General features: G+C 39.4%; 1 protein-coding gene across 3 annotated transcripts in view; it reads right to left on the bottom strand.

The window, feature by feature from the left end:
* The window catches only part of ADIPOR2 (adiponectin receptor 2), a 45,288-nt gene that overhangs the window by 17,804 nt on the left and 6,884 nt on the right, over window positions 1-20,600 (bottom strand). For 2 of the 3 annotated variants that reach the window (XM_064458469.1, XM_064458453.1), the window contains exons 2-3: window positions 17,834-17,897; window positions 4,171-4,406 (exon numbers count right to left, since the gene is read on the bottom strand). In XM_064458469.1, the coding sequence (XP_064314539.1) occupies window positions 4,171-4,338 (168 nt within the window). In that variant the 5' untranslated portion in view covers window positions 4,339-4,406; window positions 17,834-17,897. The remainder of the gene's footprint in view (window positions 1-4,170; window positions 4,407-17,833; window positions 17,898-20,600) is intronic. The other variant, XM_064458461.1, reaches the window with a different exon arrangement.

Raw genomic sequence — 20,600 nt, 5'->3', positions numbered from 1 at the left:
GAGTGAGAAACTTGCAAGCAGATCTATAAAAGAAAATATTTAAGGCCATGAGAATTTATGATTATCAGCTCCAGAAAGACTATTCTTAAGACTCAAATGTCTACTTTTGGCCTCCAAGACTTCACCTAAATCTTTCTCACTCAGATAGCATGCACCATAAAGACAAGTTGACAATTCCATGAATTTACATGCACCCTTCTGTAAATACCATAACTATTTTTGTAGTCTATTTTTGTAGATAATACATACTTCTGTAACAGAAAAGGCTTTGAGTAAGTTCTATGATTCAAGTTAAAAGCCTCAAGTCATTTGCTCGGCTTCCAATTGTCCTAAAACTTTTCTTTTTTTACCTGAAAATATGTTACATCCTACTGTCTCCCTCCTTCAAGTTACTTTGGTATTTACGCTCTAGAAAGACTCTTGTAGCTACATGCAGGTACTATGAAATTTGTCAGATGTCAAGTAAGTTCCACTTGAAGTCAAAACACAGGCTTCCCGAGAAGCAATCCACATGAGTATTTGCCCACATTTCTTCTGTCCATTCAGATGACTTGAGAGTTACACGCATACCTCCTCCCAACCCCTTAATTATAGGTTATCAAACACTTCAGAGTAACAGGTCTCCACTTCATGGGGGCATTTTGGTGCCACACAGGACAACAGCACAACACTGCTCAACTGCAGGAAAGGAATCATCATTCCAGAACACAAATGCCTCATGACTGGAATAAAGGCGAAGAAAATGGTTCTTTTGTTTGCTTTCTGTCACCAACAGGTTAAGGTATAAAAGGGAAGAGTCAAGCACAAGTTCTTAAGGCTCCATAAAGAGCCCATTCATCAGGTTATAAGAATTCCATGCATTTGATTGTGTCAGCTCAACAAAGCCAACGTAAGGGAGATTTCCTCAGGAACTGTCAATGCTGGATTTACAAAGGCAGTTGACACACAGGAACAATAGGACAGGAGAAAACATTATGTCCCAAAGGCTAAGCAATCCAGCATGCTACAGGAGGGAAGCACCTGCTGAAAAAATGCCTTGTCAGCACATACACAGCACATGTAAACTAGAAAGGAAAAAAGTTTAAACTGCTGAAAGAGAATAATTATGCAGCTTGGTCGATCCTTTTCTCGCCACCAAATCCTTAACATTGAGATAAATGGTCACTATTCCTCGAAGTCACAGAAGGGACACCACTCACTTACCACTAAACTAACTGCATGTTTCAACAAGATAGCAAGGTGTGTATCTATTCTTTGGAACAGGTACTTGGAAGACGGTCTAATCTATGAACATGTATGCGCTCTAGGAGACAGCACAGAGTTATGGGATAAAATCCAGATGAAGAGGTTCAGGTGTAAAAGGATATTGACTTTATATGATCCATATCTTCTTATAAGCATCATAAAACTGGCAGATTAACAGCACTGGCAGAAGGATGCAGCTATTTTATTATTATTATGGATAAGCATGCTCAATACAGCTATTAAATCTTTGCTATATGTATTCTGTGCATACCACAATTAACAGAAAGTAGGATCTTTAATGTAATTTTTAGTTCACAGTCATGCAACCACCCAGATCGGTTACTGGTGCCAGGGACAAAGGCCTCAGAAAAAACTTTTAGGACTAAATTTGATTTCTTAATACCACCTCCATTTTTTTCCCACAAAGATGCTTTATTTCTAAAGACGACCAGTATTTTGGCCCATCAACATTAGAAACAGTGTAACAATGCAAGCTGTGTTGGAGATGGAAAATAATTCCAAACGATACAATGGTATGGTTCCACACCCCTCCTTAGAAAAGCCTATTAAAATAATTCATCAAAAGCAACTACTACCTCTTAAGAGCTCAGACTGCTTCCTCCTGTGAGTAGAGCAGAAAGTGGATGTACAGATAAGCAGAGGGAAAGGAATCTTGTATAGGAAAGTTTGGGGCAGTTTTTATATAAATAAAGGAGCTGCAATGATATAAATAGAATAATAGGAGGCAACAGGAAAAGTAAACAATGCAATGTTAACACAGGATAAAGATACACATATTTTTACACTAACACCTCAAGTCTTAGACCCAGTAACTTTTGAGGAAGTACCGTATCTATTAGAATACATCTATATTATAATAATTTTAAAAGTCAATACAAATAGCTTGTCATAAGTAGAAGCATTTAAAAGTGTATTAAATAAACATGGTTGCTCTACCATCAAGACACTATGTAGTCCTCATCCACTTTCCTTCTCCAACATAGGAATTCCTTGATTGTTACTGTCAGCTTCAACGTGGTTGCATTTAGCCGCTATAATACTAATATAACGGGCACCACTTGAGTGTTTTCATAATGCTACATTTAGCTTGTGAGCCTGAGTACTATTGCCATCTACAGAAGAGTGATAACCTTATATTACTGTTATCTAAACAGGATCCTTTTCAGAACCAGTGGGCAATCATGCTTTTGAAGTAGGAAGTTGTCTCTACCAAGGCAGCTACATGTAGCCAGACTGTACATTAGAGCAAAAAAGTGAATCCGAGCTGGCGTTTGAGTAACAGCTGTGCTGAGGCTTATACAAGACAGAGGAAGATATAAAGCATAATGTGTTTTCCAGATTATTTAGAACACTGCAGTATGTCACATAATAAAGGCCATTTGGCAAGCTAATATTGGTACTTTTGACAGCACAGTGTTTTGGGATGCTCTATCTGAAGCATTAATTGTTTAACCTTTTAAGAAAAAATTGAAAGATATCACAGTATTAAAAACAAGAAATCACAGAAGACAGGAATAAGAGTTTAGGCTGAAAAAAAGTCAAAAAAGCAGGCAGCCATATAAGGCAGATAAAGTGATGCAGTTCAAGACAGAACACACTGTCAGATAAACATATGTGTATTCAACATACCTGCTACTACAATAAAGTTTCCTTTTTCTAACCTTAGCAAATTCAGCCATCAGCTAGCACTTTGCACCTTATACACCCACTTTATGACCTTCCACGTAATGAAAAGATGACGACTCTGGGTATTTCCTGTTATCATGACACTGAGAATATCCTATAGAAGTTTTAGCAGTGTACAACTTAAAGTGCATTGGCTTTGCTTATTAGCCATGAATACCTGTTCTGACTTCTCATTACAAAGACGCTTGAAACTAAATTCAGTAAGAGCTCAAACTAATCAAGTTACAATAGCCTAATACATGTTCTCATGCCAGCTGAACCATGATAGTGGTCCATGCGCATGCCCAGAACCTGTGGCAAATGCAATTATAGCAACAGTGCAACTCTTCTGCATTGAAGGCTACATTAAGTAGCATCAGCTTGTTTTTGCTGCTGGCTAAAACCACACAGTTGCTGTAACTGAGCTGATACAGTAAACCCATTAAGCCGTGATAAAATTAATAGTGAGCCTAAGCTGAATGCCTCTTCCACTTAACTGTGCTGATATCCATCTATATATATCCTGGGAAAAAGCATTAATTACAGTTCTGAAACTCTCTAACCAGAAGGTACTTTCTTCCAATGCTTGGAGACATTACCTGCACACAACACCTCATTAAACTGTGGAACGCCTTTCCGCAGGATGTTGTAGCTCCTAAAATTTACAAAGGCTCATACACCAAAAATTCAAAAACATTGCCACTGGCACAGGAAATCTGTGAGCCACCAATTACTGAAGGCTGGGAGAGTGTCCTAGGAAAGTAATGCAACATGCTTCCCCATCCTTGTACTCCTCCTCATGAGTCTGTTATTGGCTACTGTCTGAGATAGGATATTGCGTACTGTGAATGTCTGGTCTGATCCAGTATGGCCATTCTTCCAAAGAGAATGCCTGCAAACAGATATTTCTGTCCTAATCTCTAATATGATAGCAATTAGCCAAGGTTCAGATTACATTCAGCCAGAGTCAATATATCTTCTCCTTTCACTTAAAATTAATTGGAAGTTACAGAACAAAAGTATTTTGATATGAGCAGCATCTCAGCAGAGAACCACCAGTATAAGGTCCCATTTCTTTGAGGAGGGAATAAAAAATACAAAGCTGGTAAGCTTACACTTATGCCCTGTCTTGTCACCCAAGTTCTCATACATTCAACTGAATATTTATGGCATCTTCCTGGTTTTATAACAATTATTTAGCAGGCATAAGCAAACCTAACAGATAATCATATAACTTACATTTTCCTGGTCAGAAGATAGAGGTGGCTCCACTAGAAGAAGCCTCTGCTCAGAGCTGTCCTCTTCAAAGGTTGCCTGTGGTGTTGTGGTGTCAGACATGTGTCCTTTTCTGAGCCGTAGACCTGGCTCTGGAGAACCAGCATTATCGAGTTCCGTTAGTTCATTCATGAGATGCTGGGAGCCTTCTCAAATATTCTGCTTCCTCTGGGTTTGGTGTCGCTGATGATGTGTTGGCTCTGAAAGACAAAGAGTTTGTATAACTAAACTGAAGGAAAAGTATAAGAGTTCACTGGAAGAAGAGCATGCTTAAAACCTACTAAACAACTATGACTACTGCTTTTAAATGTGCCCAATGATCCCAAAGGATCAGTTATATAGACTTCTACATTGTTGGACAATGGATTTTCATCTTGTGACCACTAATACTTTCATATCCTAACACAAGTTGAACACAACTTTGAAAGATGATAGAAAGTGAGCTCCATGAAACAGTAAATTCACAAAAGCACAGTGGTGTTTTTATAAAGTATTATCTTTATTTCTACAAAGTTGGAAACACTGGGCTGTTAATACTATTTACAAATAAACTACTTCTCACAGGCACTCTGTATTATCAGCTTTTTGTGCGTGTGAAGCTCATTTCAAATCACCTGGACTAGGTTTCACCAAAACTAGGACACTAATTACTAGTTCAGCTGTTCGGGTAGTAGCAAGCAAGCAGAGCTCAAGCAGTAACTAGCTTTAAACAGCCTGCAAGGAGGGTAGTAGTACACACAGTAATTATTTCCCTTGCTTAAATTAACATTTTCACAATTATGCTAGCAATAGGTCTGCACCTTTGCTTGTATAAGGAATTAGACCAGACAGATTTAAACACCATTCATTCCATCCCAGCAATCAGAAATAGATAACTCCCCCAGAAAACTATAACCCACACTTCCTACCCAAAAATAGCTTTTTTTTTTTTTCTTACCACTTATAACACTGCAAAAAGGATTTGGGGTAAATTTAACTCAAGATGCTAAAAATAATTAAATTTGCAGAAAATTACCTAATGACAACCTGTTAATCTGAGTCCTCATCCAGGAGTATTGCTGGTTATCTGTTTATCTTGTCATCACTGTGTGGTGGTCACTTCAATAGCCAGATGAGAGATACCTGTTTGACACTGGTTGCCTTGGGAGGCACAAAAGCCAGAGCACTTTGAAATCTGAATGCCAGAAGCCCTCAGAATGAATTAGTGCTCAGCTGAGGCTTCAGAATCACTTTGAATGAGAATTTATTTGTTTTGTACTAATCGCTTGATGTCATTCTATCATAGCATCTAAGTACTTAGATGTGACTAACACATAACATTAAGATAAACCATCTAACAAGTTTTAACTTGCCAGGGTGCATAATTAGACTGGAATTTTAGTGCCCAATAAAAGATGCTGAACTTTGTCACAATGTAGGAGGGCAAATTAAAAATATAAGATGGGGATTGATATTGGCAGCCTTGTAATAAAATGTCACCTCCAAAAAGCCAATAAATAGTGTACTCCTTTTCAGGGACTAATCTCATTTACATACGATCACTGCAGATAATTCTCAGCTCTGACAAATGTGCTAGAGTTAATTTTGCCGCAGCAGTTTGTAATAATATATCCCCTCAGCTGCCTGGCAATCCCCAGAGGAGAGAGCCACTAATAAGCAGGTAACAGACTTTGCAGAACTAAATGATACCTCAGCTGTCCGAGTTCAGTATGGTACACTGCTTTAATCACCCAAGATGGCAAGTTTACAATATGGCAGCAGAGCAGATGGTATGCCCACCTTCCTGCTAACTCCACTACAGGGTCTACAACCTCCATCTGAGAAGTAACATTTAAAATGGCCACAGCTGTTTACTTGGTAAACAGAAGAGCCACAGGACTATCACCCCATGAGACTTAAGCCAAGGTTTAACAACATTACACAGGAAGCCCAATAAAGAAGTTGAGCAAGTGGATTTTCAGACCAAGAACAAGTATTTAGAAAGCCACAGAACAACTGAAATCTTGTCTGGTTTTGTCATATTTCATGCAGCCAATTCAGATTTCTATTTTTATGCAAGAAACATGAAGACATCACATGGCCATTTGGCAAAACTTATCTTGGGAAGAAAGAAAAGAGTATGCAGCAAGAACTACAGTTTTAAGTGAAACTTATTGGCTATCTTAATTAAAAGGCAACTTAAGAGATAAATTTCAGTACAGTACGCTGTACCAGTTTGAAGCTGTAGCTAGAACCAAAATAATGCAAGTAAAGCAGCTGTTTGTAAATAACAGTTACACACACACACACCCCTACCTGATACTCCACACATTTCAAACAAGTTAGTTGAAACAGCCATAGTTAGTTTCACAGATTGTTCAATTTGCATTGGACACTGAACCAGCAAGTTTTACTAGTTCTTCTTTCTACCAGCTTTAAGCAATATAATTGCCATTGTGTGCTGCATTACCTGCTATATTGCCTAACAGCATGTCCTTATATCATCTCTATGACACTGTAGGAGCAGAGCGCTCAGAGACACAGTAACAACCAAAACAACAGGCTTAACCACATTTGGCCAAGACACTTGCAAAAGGTTCTTCTAATACAGTAAGACAGAAGAATGCCAAGAGACATCTTAAATCAGGCCTTGAAGATTCACTTCACTAGCACTTGCTGCCAAGCAATCACTAAGGTTAAAAATAAAAGATGCATTTCATCTTCAGCAAGTGAGATTTGCATTCAGCAATGGAGTTGAACTTTAGAGCTCTGCATAAATAGAAGTCGTCGTTTCTTGAAATTACAGTGGAATTGCTCAATGAACTAAGATGCTTCCATGTTGTCCTTCATGCAGGATCCTTTAAGTGGTAAAATAAGTTTGCCCTTACTGAGCACGCAGCAGTATGTAAGCCAAAAGATAGTCCAAAAGCATTGCTACTGGGTTTTAGTTCTTTTTAAAAATGTACTACAAAAGCCAAAACACATGCCTGAATGCAAAATGGAGTTGCCAACAGAGAAGTGCTAATAGCCAGAACTGTTTGTTCACAAGCGAAAGAAAGCAGTCTGAGACTATGAACAGAAAAGGCATAGATGGTCTTTAACTTCTATTGTAAAGTTTCTATGACTCCACAGCTCAGTGAAGGGTTTGAATGACTAGGATGACCTTTTCCTAAGAAGATAGGAAGTCTGAGTATGGTCGGTAGGATCTAGCCAGAAGACGATGGTTGAAACATTATGAAGAGATTTATTGCCCCATTCTCTCTCTAAGACTAGGCAGTTCATGAAAACAAAAACTAGAAAATGGAAAGCTGTAGAACACTTGAGGTTTTGAAGAGTTTGTTTTGTGTTTCACTGAGATTATAAATCTTATATAAAGTCCTTTAACTTTTTTGTAGCATGCAACAAACTAAACGCTTTCATTAAAATTAGCTTCCATTTAGAGAGGAGGTTGCCATGTACAACTTAAAATCTACTTAATGATTGCATGTATAATAGGCATATCATCAGCATCTAGATCAATCAGTGAGTTCCTGCTGTGTTTACAATCAGCCAAGAAGAGCTGATTGGTTTGCTTAGTTTTTTTTAATATAGAAAAATTCTAAATGCTAAGTCAGCTTTTAGAAAGGACTTACCAGTTCAATACTATCATAGTCCAAATGCAGCCCATAAAGACAAAATGTAGCACTCCATTAGCTGACTTAATATGCTGCTGCCACCACACAACCGACAATAGCCTAAGTGGTCACCACTCGCAGCTGCTCACTCTACCCCAGTTCAGAAGTTTACCCTGCAACAAGCAAAGTCAGTGCCAGTTTCAGGATGTTGACAGACACTCATCATCTTTCTGAAAACAGAATCAGATGGCAATACTATTTCAGCAGTTCACTGCAATTGTGCAATGTCAGAGGAGTCAACATCGACAATTACAGCATATTTAGGACATTGCTTCACTCCTCAATATGACAAGGAAAGAGGAGTTGCACAAACTTAAGTGCCACAAGATGATGTTACTATTTGCTGTGCAATCTTCCAGGATATTCCCAGGGATAAATGATGCAGCCCTTCTAACCTCCCAGAATTCACCTGGCACAAGGACTGGTTTTCTACCTAAGCTAAACAACGCCACACAGTAGCAAAACAAAGACAGCACGCTAAGGATACTGTCTGTAGTTGAATTTAAGAGATCTGTCACTCCGTTTTTAGGATAAACCACAGTCCCAGATGGTCAGACTACCTCTCACTACCCCTAAGCAAAGCAATCTCGCCAGCATTCAACTCTTCTCAGTATGTTCCTCCTATAAGCAGCACAAGAATGATCCCTTCAAAGGTATCTCACTCTGTCTGTAGCTGGGTATTTGGAAGAAGAATGAAAATTACATACCCCTCCATTCCCCTCTCATTGATCCAAGAGCCTTTCTGACAGGAACCTTCCTGTTCCGGAGGGCAATAGCATCTACTATATGCTCGCTCTTTGCTAATCCTCCACAAAGCATCCATTAAACTAGCATAAGCAATGTATACACACTGGTCAGATCTTCATAAGATTAGCTCATTCTCCGTAACAGAGCTTAGTTCTAAGAATAACAGAAGGTCATCATGAAAATTTCAGGCTACATTATTTCTCAGAACATTCACTAATGTTTAATGAAGGTCTTGAGTGCCTGGAAAGTCTTTTAAGAGATACTAGCTCAGTCTACAAACTTTGCCTTGCCTGTGTGCAGGTACTATCACAGCTACAACAGCATCACTAGTTGGCTAGCTACATCCATGCCGGTAGAACAGCAAAGCTAATTGAACAGTAAGCCACCTTTGGGTTGAATAACTTTACCAAATCCGAAGTTGTTTAGACTGGGACTAGTAACAAAACAGGCCAAACTTCATTTCCAAAACTGTTAGTACAGGTACAAATGGCAAAGCACTTCCTGTACAATCCATGGGCAGATTGTTCGTGATAAGAATACAGCTTATGTGGGGTGATGGAGGCAATTTTTTTTGCCTTTAAACAGTTGATTCTAGCTACCTTGCCTGAAATAAGGTATACCAAACAAAACGTAGCTTTCTTGGCATATTGTATATCTACTACTATCTTCTGGTAGGGAGGTTCTGTCACAAGTAGCCCCTCCCAAATGGTATAGTAGCACAAGCAGTATTCAGTAACATCATGAAAAAGCTGAAATTATTCTCAGGTGACACTGGCATCTTATCACCCATCTGTTTCCCTTCCTCCCTAGCACCAGTACTGATGCTCAATTGAGTTCATCAACAGTGAGCTGTTTGGCAAGGTGTTAGGTTTTGTGCTTTGGGGTTTTTTTTTGGCAGGGAAGCAGTCATCTTTGACTTTCTGCCTACAAACATCCTGGTCCATTTACTTGGGAAATTAGGCAAGCACCAGTGCCAAAGGAAGGCAGGTGTATACAGTTTGGGTAAAAGAAAGTGGAAAAGGAAGTCAGACAGCAAGTGCTTTGTCACACGAGTGAAGACTGGTACTGAGTGTCACACATACACGCGGTCTAGCTAACCCATGCTGGGGCACTTATTAACTATATGGGGTATCCACTGGTTGGCTGCTTTTTTCATTATGTAAAAGGAAAGCAGAAGAGATAAGCAGCCCATATATTTTAAGTAGATTTGTGAATTGCCCCTAAGTTACACCTAAAAAGCCACACCTAAAAAGTTAATGAAAATTAATATTGAAAGATAAAAGAGTATAACTTGAAGGGATTTTATGTTTGGGGTTGTTTTTGTTTTTTTTTCTTTTTTTAGAGTCTTTCAATGTTTGAGCTGACTTTTTCAATTAAAGAGTTAAACATTCACAGCAACATTTCAAATACTTTCCAAAACTACAGACAAAACCGAAGTAAACGAGGGTATGTATGCACAGGGAAAGAAGAAAAAAGAAAAAAATCACAGAAAACCTTGTTTTCTCAATGCACCCTAAAAGAAAAGCATGAATCAAGCTGTAAAAATTCTTTGGAGGTCATCTTTAACAATGAGGAACAATGAGGAAGCAATCCAGCACCTCTTCTCTTAGATGTAATTTCCCTAGATAAAGAGACATCTACAAAACAAAGATTAGACTCCTGCAGAGGGTCAGTGGCAAAAAAGCTGCCTTTGTAACTTGTAAACTGTCACTGGACACTTCAGCCTAAGCTATTTCACAGCAGGCTGCAGAGGCAAACAATCAGGCACATTCTGATGCATTTGGATCCAAAGAAAGGGAACAAGCCAGCAGCCTGCCTACATTAACGAAATGCTTCCATTTCAGAGGATCCCATTACATTGTTACAACATTTGTCCAATTTGTACTGCAAATTGGACCCTGGTTTTGTAACTGGGTTAAGCGTTATGTCAGAGGTTGGCCCACGCCCAGCACACAATGTCCGGTTGTTACAGACTGGATGACTGCTGTAAATTAGTTTTACTCTTCAATAAACCAAAACCAAGAGAATTCCCACAAAAGCTGTACAAAACAAGGAACCGAAGTTCAAGTTCTTTTTACATCACATTCCACAAAAATCTACAACACAGACCTAAGAAACTTGCTTTTGGTTCATTTTTTGCATTAAATGGCTCAGCCTCTCCAAGTGAGAAACATTCCATCTCTATGCCCTTTTAGGATTTTATTTCTATGGCATGCTGCTAACTCACATCAACTTACTTCACAGTTGCCAACAACGAAAAGATGCAGTTGGGTTTTGTTAGTAACACTTTGGATCACAGGCTGTCTGAAAGTGAAAGACTGAAATTAGACATTACTTTCCTCTTAAGTGAAAATTTAGAATACATCCTTTTAACTACTGCCTCAAGGACATCTGAGTCACAGAACTGTTGGGTGAAGACGAAGAAACCAAAGTCTTTGGAGCAGGCACTAAAATCCAGAGGTAGACTACTAAACTGAAACTACATTAATTTAACTCCTCTACACAGAGGATCTTTGCACGAGAACGTAAATGGCACCAAGATCAACAGCATCAATCCAGAGAGCAAACATTCCTTTAGCCTGGTACATACAACACTCTCCTCCTAGGAAGCGTGGGTTTGAATTTCTCTAGAAACAGACGTGAGACCTTTTGCAACTCAAGAAAATGCTTCAGCACCTGGAGTGTCTGTACAAAAACAAACGTTACCACCTTGCTTTTAAAACCAAAGAAGAATACACACACTTTAGGCTTCAAACTTCAAGCAGAAAAGCATTTAAGACAGTTGCCTTCAGTGCTTCTTACTGGGTTGCTTGGACACCTCTTTACTTAGAGGTCATCACTGTGCAGGTTTAAGGGCTAGCTGGTGCCAAGAGGGGGCATCCCCACTCTTCCCTGGGTGGGCAAACAGCTCTGCTTCTCATCACTGTTACCCCCACCAAAGGCACTCTGATGTTTGCCACAACCCATTCCAGGTGGCAGTCTGGAAAGATGTTAAGCCAGGGAGCAGAATCAGATAATTGTTTTCTAGCAAACTAGCAAACTGAATTGGCTCAATGCACTGTCAGAGAAGCCACATGGACAACGTGGCAGAAAGGGTAGGACCACACACCAAAGATTTTAATTCTTTATGTATTTTATAGGCAGTGTGTTCCTAACCAGTTATGGACTGACAGTTATCTCTCGGCCCAAGCCTTTAATTGTCATACATGTACATACCACAGCCTTTATTATGACCTGCTGACCAGCTGCAGACCACACCTGGCATGGCAAACCAGACAACTTACCAAGATTACTGATTTTAATACAGCGGTGAGGATCTCGGAAGGTTGGTTGCAAAAAGCTGACCATCACACTCTTCCCAGTTTTTGGAAGCACCTACTCTCTAGTTTGCTGATAATCTTGATAAGCTTTATTCAGGAGGTTGTGAGCTTGCTCATCAGTGTTTTATTTTGTGGCTGACAGGCTTGGTCTACAAAATATGCTTGCATTCTCACATTTGTAAAAAAATAAGAACAAAGAAAACTTACTCCATTTACTTATGTTCAACAATGGCATTTCTTCAGGTGAAAACAGCATATATTCCTCTCCTCAAAACCCATAGTGTTGTTTTGCCACAAGTCAGACAACTCAAAATCTGGTGCTTTTCTGTAGCAAAAATGTTGCAAGAACATTGTAGGAATAGCCAATATCCACACCCACAGCATTGTATCAGTCTAAAATCAAACAAGTGGTGCACCATCTTTTTCAGATACTTTCCTAACATCTAAAATTCAAGTAAAAGAGAAAGATCTACTGTAACTAGACTACACCTAATTTATGTCAGTCAGAAGCAGATTTAGTCAAATGGGTGAAGTTCTAGACCAGACCTAGACCAGGTTAAGTAAGGGTTACTTATTAATTACATATCTAACTTCCTTAATGTAATAGCCAAAGAATAATTTGGCCTATAAAAAGACAATCGTTGTTGAGAGTTAAGAAATAAGCTGAAGTGAACTTGTAGTCTCCTCTACCATTTAGTGCCACTCTGAGATACACATTTCTTTCCTGGTAACATTGTTGGAAATCATCTCGAATTCTAAGACAAGACCAAGGACACCAATATCACAACACATCACTGATGTAATTCAAAAGCAGAAACGTTACATTAATCTTTTACTTTCTACTGTCCTATAACTAAGGAGAGATGGCAAAACACCCACAGTCTATTTATGATACTCTGAAATTATTGCTAGAATTCTAGGAACCAAAATTATTTTCTGGGTACATGCAAGCCTTTTAAGTACGGATGTAGCTTAAACTCAAAACACAACTACAGGACCCAGACCAAGACACTTTCACAAAATTCATCTTGCTGTGGTTTATTTTACCATATTGACATCACAAATTTTGCTAGTGTAACAGTGTTCCCTGCAGAAGTTTTTGCTAGTATAGCTGCAGACTGCAGTCTAATCAGCACGGTTATGCTAGTGTAAATTTTAAGTTTGAAGCAGTTTAAGACCATAAACGTGCTAATTTTCAAATCACCAGGAAGCATTTTGGGAATATACTTCCCAAAAATATATATAATATGTTGCATGACTTAATATCACTTACTGATGCATTCAGACAGCCGGGGGCAGGGAAGTGATCCATGTCTCTTCCAACTCAAAAAAAAAAAACCAAACCAAAAAAGCCTGCCAAACACATGTTGGAACTGCCTAAAAAAATGCTGTGAGCAAGCTCTGGCAATGAGGAGCACTTCACTTCTACATCTTTCAGTGAAAAATATACTATCCCTACTTTGAGGCATGTAATTGCAATCCACCCTTTGATAACAGAGCTACACTGCTTGTTTAGTAAAATGAGGACTGGCTGTAACATTGGGTGGATGACCATCAGCACCATGAAAGGAAAGCAAAGATTATTTTATTACTTCAAACTATTTGCAGTAGATAACTCACAACAGAAGACAGTGACAACAGGAGTTTAAGCAAAAAATCCTCAAAAGAAATAGACACAATAACAACACGTACAAAAATACCTTGTTACAGAACAGAAATAAAACCATAATTTCACAGAAAACAGAAAGGTTGGAGTTAGACATCCAGGTTACCTTTATCATACACAGAATACAGCATTTACTGTAATTATAAAATTCATAAAAGAAAATACAAGATTTATGTGAAGCACTTACGTTAAGTAATGACGGCTAGATTATGCAACAAGCATTACTGGCTACCCTCAAACCTGCACAGGTCACCACAAGGCAAGAGAAGATAGAAAAGAGAGGATGCCTCCAGGATCCTTTGCTCAGTCCTGCTCAGGAGCATGAAGTCAAAGGATTGCTTGCAATACCCTTCCTGGCCTCATGAGTGACAGGCAGCAATTTGCAGACTTTGAACAGGAAATCATAACCATCAGCCCTGTAATCCAGCACTAACAGTGCTAGCAGCAGGCCATAAGCTCCCTATTGAGCCACAAGGCCTTAAGACTGAGGCTTGTCAGGCTTGCTCTGTCTGAACTTTTGTTGACCTGCTTTTTACTCGGTTTAGCTGTGACAGCAGCTTCTCTAATTGACTAGATGTCTATGGCTAATTTATTCTACTTTTGTTTACCTTTGATGTAACCTCCAGTTATCCTCCATAGAAAGAAGTATTTGCAATGATGTCAAGAAATATTGGCCTAATATGACAACAAAGGCCCTGAGAAGTGGAGACACAGGACATGGTGCAGAGGAGTACAGGTGTAAGATAAGAGACAAGGCATAGTCTTGCCACCAGAGACCCCATGGCTATAAACAACTCACTGATGGTCAGTCAAAAAAACACAGACCTGGAGCAGGACAAATCTGGCTTTAGTGATAACAAAGAAAGTTACTAAGATACATAAAGCATACCATATATAGTATATTCAGACATAACCTGGAGCTGCAGGCCAATGAGAAGAGGTGTAAAAGCATGTTAGCAAACACATGAAAAAAAAAATCCCAAGTGGATACTAGAATGAGGAAAAAGAAACAGGCAACATCAACATCATAATCCCAACAAATGACTCCCAAGGTTGACAACCTTGTTATCCCTTTCAGCAGTCCAAAGCTGACTTGAAGACCCAGAGCAGCAGTGGAAGAGTGAAAGCCACTCAAGGAAAAGTGACTGAAACCAAAAAATGCCTGTGTTACAATTTTAGCTGCATTTGGCAACACTTTCCCATATGTAAGTACTCTAACTGCAATATTCTTAATTTTTCTTTAAGAATTAAATCTAGAGTAATGATTCTTGAGTCAGATCATTAAGAATTCCATTATACCAATGATAAATTATTGGCTTTACTTAGACACACATTATTTTTATATACATACAGACACACACACAAGGGGTGCTTCCTCCTTGCCCATAAACAAGAATGTTACAACATATGGATGGAGTCCTCCATTCCTTCTCCCATTTTGCACGCCTGAAGAGCATTGTTAGTCTTTAAAGTATTACAGGAAAATTACAATATAATAACAAAGCCTGAAACAGCCCCAGGAAAAGCAACCAAATGAGCCATCTGAACTTGTAACGCGTTCTTTCCCCAGAGGGAGCCCTTTGTGCCAGGGTGACCCAGGCAGTGTTGTTTTGTACCAGAGGGCCTTTCATACATATATATACACAGTCCTACAACAGCACAAAAACAGCGAGCTAAGCAGTCACTGTCTGCACTTTGTTTGCAGAAAGAAGTTCTAAACATCAGAGGAGGCACTTGATTTCTTTAAGAAGCCCTAAGAAGAGGAAGGAAGCAGGGCCAAGTTGATAAGCATCCATGCTCTTAAGAGTAAGAAGGGTAGGAATTTGGGTTGATTTCCTGGATGAGGGCCCAGACAGGAGGAACACAAGCAGAAAGCAAGAACTGGGTCAGCAAACTACTGACTAGTTATTTGTCCTAGTTTTCAAATACCCACTGAAGGTACTCTTACTCTAACCCAACTGCATCTGTAAGGGGTGTTAATACATGTAGAACTATTCAGACAAACTATTTTGGAAAGAAGAAAAAAATACCTTATGCTGACACAACACCTACTGTCAATGGAGTTAGCAAATAAGGCATCTCATTCGAGTAAAAGTTTGTTCTCTTTCTGTAAGAGGATAAGCTATCTAGTGTCATTTTGATGCAAAGACCAGCTACAACATCTGTGGCTGTGACAGACGCAACACAGCTCTTCAGACTCATCCAATGTGCACAGACAGACAGCTATCATCAATACTGAGAAAGTGCAGGCCAAGCTTCTCAGTAGAGACTGGAGTGCTACACGTAGGAGCCAACCACTAATCTGTATGCCAAAGATGTACTTGGAAACCTAGCCAAGAACTCTACTCAGGGGTCAGGTGTAAACAGAGCATAAACACTGCGTTGTCCATTTCCAAAATCCCCAGGTATACTGTCATGAAAAGCAGCAAAGGTTCTTCCAGTATTGACAGCTCAGTAGCGGCATGCATGCTTTTGGGAAAAAACGTAGGCACTGATAGATTTGTAAGTCCTAAGAAAAGTCAGTAGTCACTGTTGTGAATTTAGTGTTTAGAAGGGAACAGAAGTAAAATCTTGGAGGGCAACTGACCTGCCCAGATAACCAGGCAAGCCCGTCCTATGTAGACAAGCAAGCAGCTGTAGCTAAGGAAACAAAAGTATGAAGTGACACCAGCCTTGCATTTACGAAATACAAAATCTGGCGTCTATTTTTATCATGGGCTACTTAATCAGTAATAGCTCAGATGTTTTACATCACATTTTACACATTTACTAAATTATTTGAGAAAGGATTTGCTTTGCAATAGCAAAGAGTTTTATTTAAAACCAGAGCTGACCACTCAAAATTGCAATAGGACTTCAACATAGAACAAGGTTTCCCAATCTTCATGTCTACTCCAACAGCACTACCATCCAAAACAACAAGTAGAAATGTCAAGCACTGCCTGTCAGCCAAGGTAAGATCAAAGTTAGCTGATGGCAACCTCAAACACAGAAAGAAGTTGTTCTTGGCAGAGCAAATAGCTAAACCTTGGAACTCCTTGCTACTAGGATGAGTATTCACAGGGACACTGGACAAATGCAGAAGACAAATGCATCAAAGGATGTTAAGCACATGAAGCCACCTCTAGCTCTAGAAGCCCTTAAATACCAGTGCATGTCTATAGTACATTGCTTGCATATTCATGCTTAGAAGCTATTTTATTCCTTAGGTGATTGGCATTCTCACTAAAACCTAAGAGTCCCCTCTGAGGAAGGACAGCAAGGGGCCTAATGAATAAAAATAAAACAGAACAGGTAAGATGACAAATGATAATGAGACAGAAAATGAAAACCACAAAGAAGAAAGGATAAGGGTCAAAATAGAAGATTTCTCAGGGATGCCAGACAAAGCACCCTAACAATGCCAGTAACTCCCCAAAGACATCCAAGAAGCCAGTAGGCACTACCCTGAGATGCTCTGGCCAGCAACAACAAGGGAACAGAAAAACCCTATAGCGGCCAGAATCTCATTTGCCAAGTTTGTTCCTTCTCTCCTGAATGGCCAGCTTGCCTGGGACCAGTAAGCAGTCCTGCAACTTGGCTGGGCTTCAGACTCAAAGGGTATAAATAGAAAGGTTAGGGACAAAGCACAAAACCTCAGTAAGCGATGCTGCAACCTGGCACATTTGGCATACGCATGTCAGGATTTCATCCTGTAGCAGGAGGACACATCAAGCGACCCATACGATGAACACACCCATAGCAAAACCTGCACTACCCATCAACTGATCCCCACAAATGAAAAAACCTGGAAAAAAATTTAAAAAGACCCCAAAAAGCCAAACCAACCCACCCCAAAAAAACACCCTGCCAAATACCTGACACACTGCTACAGCTTCCCTCCTGAAGGGGAAAAAGAATGACTAGTTCAAGTCCTGCCTCTGACTGGTTTATACTCTCATGCACGTACCTAGCACTCACCTCAACCATCAACTCCAATTTGGAAGCCAAGCTTGTAACACTAAGTGTCATCTTGTTTCAGAAACTACAAATTTCTTGTAAGCATCAGTCCTGAGAAATACAACTTGAAACAATGAAACAAACAGATCTTGTACCTTCCCTTTGGAGTAACGCACAGCAGTTACCTTAACCACTAAAACACATTTACCCAAAACACCCAGTACTCCTCACCTCTAATTTATTACTGCTCTCTGACAAATAGCTGTGATGTCTATGAGGAAGCATAGATCAGTTTCTCTCACCTCAATCTTGTCACTGGTTCTTGAAGTTTGTATTCAAGCTTGGGAAGGTTACAGTCCAAGATTCCTACAAGAAGGATGTAAAATTAATTCGAAGGCTGTTTCTCCAAGCTAGCTTAAAACTAGATAAATATACATTTGGGGGGACGGGGGGGTGGGGACAACAGAATCCTTAAAGTATGCATGCTATACAGCAGCTATTAAACATTTACAGTGGATGACAAAATGCATGCATTCCATTTAAATTAGAATCCTTTGATTTTTGTAGGCTTACTCACAAAGATAACTTTGACTTAAATAAAACTTCACATTGTTACGGCTAAATTCTATAAAGATGCATCAGCACAAAACCAAGGAAAGCAAGAAATTTTTTAACAATCTCAGCTACATAATTCTCAATAAAATGTTCAATGTAACTCCAGATACCTTATTTTATTCAAACTCTCTCCAAACAAATCTCTGCCTCAGTACTTGTTAAAACTGATTTATTACTGTCAAATACATTAATCTGCATGTTAATCTGTCTCAGGTCACTTAAAGTCAGTCAGAAAGGACTTTTGTCAAGCCATATGCAATGTTGCTTTTGGTCCACATGGGAGTTTGAAAGCAGAGCTTGGTAGAGATCCTCTATGACAAATATTAGAGCACGAAAACAGCAAGGAATGCAGAAGACTTCCTGTAATACATTTCCATTTTCTCTGCTTCACTTCACGGCATGTTGTTAGAGCATAAAAATCTCACTAAATGAAGGCTGAGTTTATCTTAGGACCTTGTGTCACTGGAGTTGTAAAGCATACCACACTCACATGCCAGCTTCAAACTGACATTCACTGAACTCCAGTGGAGGAGGAAAGGTCTGTAAGTTATACAACCTACTACATCCATACTGCAAGTAGTACACAAGACAGAAAAGCTGGCTCAAACACTACACCTACTACAACATGTTCAATAACAACTGGCAATATTTCTATACAAAGTCTTACACCCAATAGTTTAAAGCCTTCAGGTTATATGGCTTCCTTACCCCATATTTCCAGCAGAAAGCAGAACTGGTTTTCACTAACAGACCACTTGCCCCCTAGTACAGCCAATTCTCTAGGCCACTCACCAGATGATCCAAGATTTTCAGCACAATCAAATCAAAAGTTCAAAGATGAATAAAGACAGATGGACAATCACTGAAGAGCAGCAGGTTTAGCATACACATCCTGCATGTTTGCTTAGCGACCGGATCACCATCAGCACAATATACTGATAGAGGTCCATTACCTGTCACATCCCCTGAGGAGGCAGTCTCCAATGCAAGCAGCAGTAATGCATACATTCTACACCTTCCCTTTTTATGTCCACCTAGTAATTAATTTTAAGTGCCAGTAATTCTCAATTACTCCATCATTAGTATGACTAAACATCGTTCTACGGTAGGAATTATGCCATTATGCTCTGGCCAACCCCAAATACCACCACTGTCACCTGTGACTTTGAATGTTGTAACAAATAATATGCTCATGAACTGTACATTTATTACAATGACACTCGGATTGCCACCCAGCTGAGGAGTCCCTTCAGCCTGAAATGAGAAAGTGTTCAAATATTCTGTTATCTCAAAACAGGATCTCCAAGGAGGGGGCACTGAGTTTTACCGGAGTTTTAATCTCTACATAGGATAAAGCCTCTTAAAAGGTCATAAGATTTCAGGTGGTACTACAAGGACTACTGGACACATCATACTTACTGCTAAAAGAACAGGAATGTGGAATTGTACCTTTTCAAGGATGACCTTAGACTGCACAAAACATTCATGTGAGTCTTGCAGGCAGATAAGCCCTCAGGCACTTAAACAATAATGAGCTACTGAAACAGAGCCAAGACATGAGTTTTCTGAGGAAAACAGTCATGGGTTCTGCAATCATGCTTTGTTTTTCACAATGACTTTACTGTGCTGTGTAACAAGGGGGTATTTGAATCGGTTAACTAATACAGAAAAAGTCAGCTGGAAAGGGCTTATAAGAATGAAAAACCAATGTCCTTCTGAGAACATCTTGTAGCACTTTTCCAATAGCATTTTAGGACTCTGCTGCTCAAAACCCAGAGCAAACCTAGGTTACCCACAGTCATGCAGAGTTGTACTGTTACATCGACCCTGACCTTATATGAGTATTTGAGATTTTTCAGTACCTTCTCGGACAGTCTTGTGTATCATCTCCCTTTCCCTACACTGACCCATGTACTGGAGTCCTTCCAAATCAGTTGACATAACTGGCATTTTCAACAGCATCACGCGCTAGTTTGATGTTTTGGACAGAAACATTTATGCAAGTGCTGTGAAATTTGGTCAGCCTCTCTTACTCTCTTATCAAGGACCAGCTTAACCTGAAATTCTGAGTTTGCCTTCGTAGCAGCAGACAGGAAATATCCTATGTCGAAACAGCAGAGTATAGGATCGAGGCCAAATTAAGAGATTTACAGATACAGTAGCTAAACCCAATACACATCTTCTCAACTATTTTAGCAACAAGTCACCTCCTACTGAGTCACACATTGGATTTTTGTAACCCAGAAAGTTGTAATGTTTTATTACTGATCTTCCTTCTCTACAGTCCTAGTTGATATAAGAATGCCAGAACACTTATGAAAAATCCTAGTAAAATGAAAAGAAGTCTTTGGCAAATTACACTCTCTGTTTCTGGAGGATGACCTAAAAAGAGAACAAAACAAACACACCATCAAAAACTATTCCTTTATGTCTTTCCTTGGAGTGAAATTAACA

This window comes from Phalacrocorax carbo, chromosome 1 (assembly GCF_963921805.1).
Source record: "Phalacrocorax carbo chromosome 1, bPhaCar2.1, whole genome shotgun sequence".
NCBI lineage: Eukaryota > Metazoa > Chordata > Aves > Suliformes > Phalacrocoracidae > Phalacrocorax > Phalacrocorax carbo.
Note: the sequence above shows the minus strand (reverse complement) of the source record. Positions and strands in the feature narration are given on the sequence as shown.